This window comes from Entamoeba invadens (genome assembly GCF_000330505.1).
Source record: "Entamoeba invadens IP1 unplaced genomic scaffold scaff_1105074724362, whole genome shotgun sequence".
Lineage (NCBI taxonomy): Eukaryota > Evosea > Mastigamoebida > Endamoebidae > Entamoeba > Entamoeba invadens.
The window spans coordinates 141887-147822 of NW_004440255.1; the positions used below are offsets into that span (position 1 = coordinate 141887).

The 5936-nt window shown below is 27.5% G+C and overlaps 2 protein-coding genes across 2 annotated transcripts; both read left to right on the forward strand.

The window, feature by feature from the left end:
* Positions 1–791: 791 nt before the first annotated feature.
* On the forward strand, positions 792–1358 carry EIN_438060 (hypothetical protein; the record flags this gene model as incomplete). Its single annotated transcript, XM_004255519.1, has 1 exon — positions 792–1358. The coding sequence occupies one exon, from the start codon at positions 792–794 to the stop codon at positions 1356–1358; it is 567 nt and encodes a 188-aa protein (XP_004255567.1).
* A 2673-nt stretch (positions 1359–4031) lies between these two features.
* On the forward strand, positions 4032–5936 carry EIN_438070 (hypothetical protein; the record flags this gene model as incomplete). Its single annotated transcript, XM_004255520.1, has 1 exon — positions 4032–5936. A coding segment is annotated over one exon (1905 nt), but the record flags the coding sequence as incomplete, so codon positions are not given.

Sequence of the window (5936 nt, forward strand, 5' to 3'; positions counted from 1 at the left end):
ACAACCAAAACAAAAAAGGTTGTCGTGGATAAATTTGGTCCTTGTAATGTTTTGTTTGTATTGTTTTTATATGATTGATCATTGGCAATTTAAATAATTTTTTTAGTAATAAAATTACTTGTAATTTTTTTCCAACTTAACATTTAAATTTGTTTTGAAACGAATGATAAAGGTTTATAAATTTAAAATTAAACCAAGTTGTTTTTTCCATGTGTTGTATTTTCAATTCTTGTTAACTCGTAATAACATGGAATTATCTTTAAATGACGTTTTGTCTTCAAATCAAATAAAACCAATTATTTGGTTTGAAAAAACAAGTAAAAAAGTCAAAAACGACTTTTTTATTTACACTTTAACTTAAATTGTAAATATATTTAAATTAGTGTTAATATATTTTGAAAATGCCGTTTTATTTATAAAACAATATTCTTTTACACACCTCGTTATAATTTATAGATACAACACAGGAATTTTTTATCACATATTTCAAGAAAACTGGCATACAAAAGTATTTTTTGGAATACATTCGAAACATAAATATTCAAAAATAAAATAGAAAATGACAGGTAACTCTATACAGTAAAACCTCCCAAGAGCGGGAGGGCGTGGGAATTTTGTTCTCTCAAGAGCGGGCATTTTTAGCCAATCAAACCTCAATTACCGCTCGATAGAAAACTCTATTTTTAGTTTTAGTCTAAAAAATGCCCGCTCTTCAGAGGTACCGCTCTTTGGAGGTTTTACTGTATATGGTGTTGTAATAAAAAAAAGACCCTTTAAACTTAAAAACGACAATGGCTTTTGAATTAAAAAGCACAGATAAAAGGCGTTGTGTTGATGAACGAACTTTACTTTCCAACCTACAGTGCTCACTCCTTGCTTTTCTTGCAATGAAGTGTGATATCACTGTTGGCAAACAAAAAAAGAACAGCCAATACAGTCGCAAATTTATGAACATCAAGCAGATCCTATTTCACAAAGACCAGCCATTCATATTTAATGTTCAAACTTTTTTGACTAAGAGATGCCTTGAAAAGATGGCTTCATTTGAAGGAGATGGGGTGAGTCAAAGAACAGCATTACGAAGAGCGTTGAATGAAAAGAAACGAGATAGTCTACATATTTTAGAAGACATTTTAATAGAAGACGGGTTGGTGACAATTTATGAAGTCGAAAACAGAGAGGGAATAAGAGGGAATGTGTGCATTAAACTACCTGATGGGTCAATTGTGAATAAAAAGATGATTGAAAAACTTGGGGAAAGTATTTGGATGTATTGTGAATGTGAACTGACAAATAAAAGTAAAGTTGTTCTTGATAAAGAACTTGTTATGACTTTAATTCAAAATGCGTGTAATTGATTGGTGTGTATTATGTGAAATATATTTATTAAAAAATAGGGTTGTAATTAACAAGTTAATTTTTCATAGTATTATTTGTTATTCTTACAACACTAATAAATATATAAAATAATATGTAAAACCAAAACAAATGTATTATCAAAATTTGTTTAATTGATTCAATAGTCAATGTTGTAATATATGACAATAAGTTACAACATTGACTATTTTGTTGTAATAGATTTTTGTCGTAATAGTTGTTCATTTGTTTTATTTTTTGTAAATAATGTATTATTTTTGAAACAATAGAACAGTTATTCAGTGATTTGATCAATATTATTTAAATTAAAACACTGTGATAATGTTGTTAATTAGTCATAAAAGTCTATTGACACTATCCATGACAATTAGTAAAGTAGTCTGTTAAAGTTGTGTTTTTGTAATTGAATTGTATGTTTGTAAAATAATTCATTATTATAAAAAAAGATATTTATCTTATTTTATATTTTTTTATGTTATTATGTTTAAAAATTACTCTGGTTATGGTTATTTTCAATGATCAGGAAATATTGTACAAATCCCAATCATTATGATAAAACCTCAACTTTATCACTTTTTGTTCGTTTTTTGGTGCTATCATATGATCTTGTTTTGTGCCAGAAAGTTTAGCCTTTGTCAATCATTATTCTATTAATATAACAATTTTCAATTATTTAGTTTATTATTATTAATAATTAAAAAAATCCTTTTTGTGTGTAATATTTACAATATATTACACATTCATTTTATTTGAAATATAAAATCTATATGTTTTAATTATGAAGAATATATTTTCAAATGAATCAAAATTGTTTTTTTAGGTACAGTTTATTTATTTATTTATCGTGACAATAAGTATAACAGTAAAATAAACAAGAACAAATTTTAATCACCACATTTTGATTTTTTTACTATTTTATTGGTTGATGTTCAGTTTAGATGTAATAATTAGAAATAGCTCCAACCAATACGATTTAAAGAGTCAAATTTTTGTCCAATTTGAACATATTAAAAACATTTATTGTTCAGTCAAATTTTATGTGTGAAAATTTATTCTGTTTTTTTAGTTTGTTTGATACTAAAATCACAAGTGTACGACAATTTTCTTGCTGTATGATTATTTTCTGTTGGTCTTTATAACTATTTAATTGGTTTATAAAACATGAAAACCAATAAAGAAATAAATAAAAATATGTTAAATTTCTGTTGTTTTGATTTTTTTATTTGTTTAAAAAATAAAAACAACGTGTTTTTGTATTTATTACTTTAAAAATATGACTGACATGTTTTCAATTAATTAAGCATACTTTTAATGCATTTCAAATGTAAATATTATACTTCGAAAAAGATTATAGAAGACATGGATTTATATTTGATGTGATATTATTAGGTTATTTCAGTATAAGGTTGATAATAATAACAGTAAAAAATATCCAAACGATATACATTTATATCAACACAGGTTTTATTTGCAAAATGTTACAATAAAAAAACAATTCAAATGGTTATAATTATTGAGTAAAAATAAAAGAATTTGATTATGTATAAAATAGTTGCAAAATTAATGTATGTTTTTAATTGGTTTTGTGAAACGATAAATTACAAAACGTTTTTAAACATTCTTCTGACTGTTCATAAGTAACATGTGTTTATAATAACATTGTTATTTGAAAACAGTTGTAATTTTGATTTTTTTTCAATAATAGTGAAACATATTAATTTATTGTAAATTATGGGGTAATAATAATTAATAATTATAAATAAGAATAACATTATAATAGTTTAACGATTAAAATCATTAATAAAAGATATGCGATTATGTAATGGATTCATAAAGATGTATTTACGAATAGAATTTAAACACATTATTACTTCTTTATATAATAATACAATTATAAATTATATTACAGTATAAGAAGCTATTTCTTAATTAATTAAATCTTAATATTTAATTGGAATATTCATTATCAATATTATGGGGTTTATTTTTCTTGCAAATTAGAATTATAAATTATTTAAAATTAAATAATAACAATAGTATTGATATATAATTATATTATTAATATATTATATTATAAATATTATTTTTGAATTATATAAATAGTAAAGTTAACTTTTATCTTATATAATAAAATTATGATATTTATTATTATTAATAATCAAGTTGACTTTTTTTTAAAATTAATTGGTCGTTTTTATAATTTGTAACTTTTTTAATTAATTATTTATAATAAAATTTACTAAATATTTAACTTTTATTGATTTGTTAGTAATTATTATAATTATAATTGTAATTTAGATGTAATTCAACAAATTAAATAAGAATAGTATTTATTATTAATTATTTTAATTAATTTAATAATTTTTTTTGTGACAAACAATAAAAAAAATAACACAACTTGAACGAAAAAAAATAAATTTGATAAATATTTTTATAGTTGTTATATTATAAATTATAACCAACTTATAGTTTGTGTATTTCAAAATCAAATTTGCTTGAAAAAGGAACGAACAACTTTAATTAATTCCAAGTTTTAAAAACACATAACAAACAAAAAGACAAAGGGTTCCACATACAATAATTAAACAATAAGCTGTTTATAATATTTTTTCACCACATTTTGATAAAAACACAAACTCTTTGATACAAATACAATGGGCGATCCTTTTGAATATTTCAAGGACAACATCCCAAATTTGAATGAACGGCTTGTCACACTACAAAGAACAATTGTGGAACATGTTACGTCACAACCCCTTCTGTTCCCAGATAACATCAACAAACTTTCACTCAACGATCAAATAACAGAATTAAACAAGTGTCTCGATTTAGAAGTTGCAAGAGAAGACAAGTTCAACAAAATGAAACTCGAAGTCACTTTAACATACGCAGCTTTAGAGGATTTGTTTGAATTAATGAAAGCAACCAAAGAGAAGTGTGACAGTGAAGGAAAGATGATTGAGGACTTTCGCAATGCAATTTTGAAAATGTTAATAGACAAGGAAAGGTGTCGACTCGACAAAGAAATCAAGACGAACACGTTCAGGAAGTCACAACTTCAAGTTGAGTTCAGAGAACGGGAGAATGAGATTAAAAGGAAAATGAGTATGAAAGTAGTCGAACCCCAACACGCCGCCACTTTCAAGACCATTCCACAATCATCCAAACCAATACCACAACCTAAAAATATGAACACAATAGAAGTAACAACTCAATTAGAAGGTAATGCAAAGACCGGAAGTGTCAACACCGACACTTCTGAAACAATTGACAGTCCAGAAATCATCTTAGAGGAACAAAAGAAAAAAACACAGAGATTTGAGAAACGGCGCATATTCAAAAGAAGTCGAAATGACAAGGAAAAAATTAGGGTATTGGAGAAATCTCAAATAGATGTGGAGAAAAACAAAGAACTCGACAACCCTATCAAATTGGAAACTGTTCAAGAAAAAGACGAAAAATGCAATGAAACAAAGAATGAAATCAAACATGAAGTCATTCCATTCCCAAAAATAGAACATGACGGCATCTATGACAAAATACTAATGAAGCAACAACCACAAAACGATATTAAAAATAGAACAACTGACACTGAAGGAAAGTCAAAGCCGACAGAATTGATAAGTAAAGAAATAAATGACCGACTCAAGAATCAAAGTGACATAATAGAAATGAAGAGCGAAACAATTAATACACCAAATAATTTAATAAACACAGTGGACGTGTTAAATGCAGCAGAGAAAAACACACCAAAAAGAAATGAGAAGTTTGAGGAATTTGACAATCTCCCAAAAGACGAAGAAAAAACGAAATTACACACCGCGCCAGTTTTAATAGAAGAAAAGTTAAAGGACACCAGTGAGACTTCTTTTGCCGACAAAGATGAGTTACTCTACTTTGACAGCAACATGTATGAAGGCACCAAAAAGACTTCAAATAGCACAACAAACAGTTCAGAATCGGTATCAAAGAAACACAATTTAGTGATACGCATTCCATCCTCAAAACCCCTTCTAATCGCCTCCCCAAAACCAACGCAAACGAGTCGGACTGAAAAATCGGAGAAGCCGAAAATGAGTCGAAGTGTCCGGACGTCTGAAGGGAAGTACGATGAGAATTTTTTGAGTGCAAAAGAGAAGCAGAAGATTTCTGAGTATTGCGGTGAAGCACTTGGAAAGGTCTTCTACGACTCTCAAATCAATCCATGTGGAAGAGGAAGTAAAACGTTCTTCTTGCGAGCTACAGAGTGCGGCAATGGCTTTGTCATCGTGATCGACGACATCAAAGGAAATCGTTTTGGAGCAGCCATTTTCAGTAGAATTCTTCATATAGCTGAACCAGTCAAAGATAAAAGGGCGTTTCTCTTCACATTGAGAACAAAAGACGAGATAGGAGAGACTACTGAGAAAGTCGAGTTCTTCAGAATTAAAGCGAATAAGGCGGAATACGCTTTCTATGTCGGAACACTCCAAGGGAAACGACTCTTTGATATTGGAGACGGTGACATCATGCTACTCAAAAGAGAGAAAGGAAAGCTGATGGTCTACTGCGAACAAAAC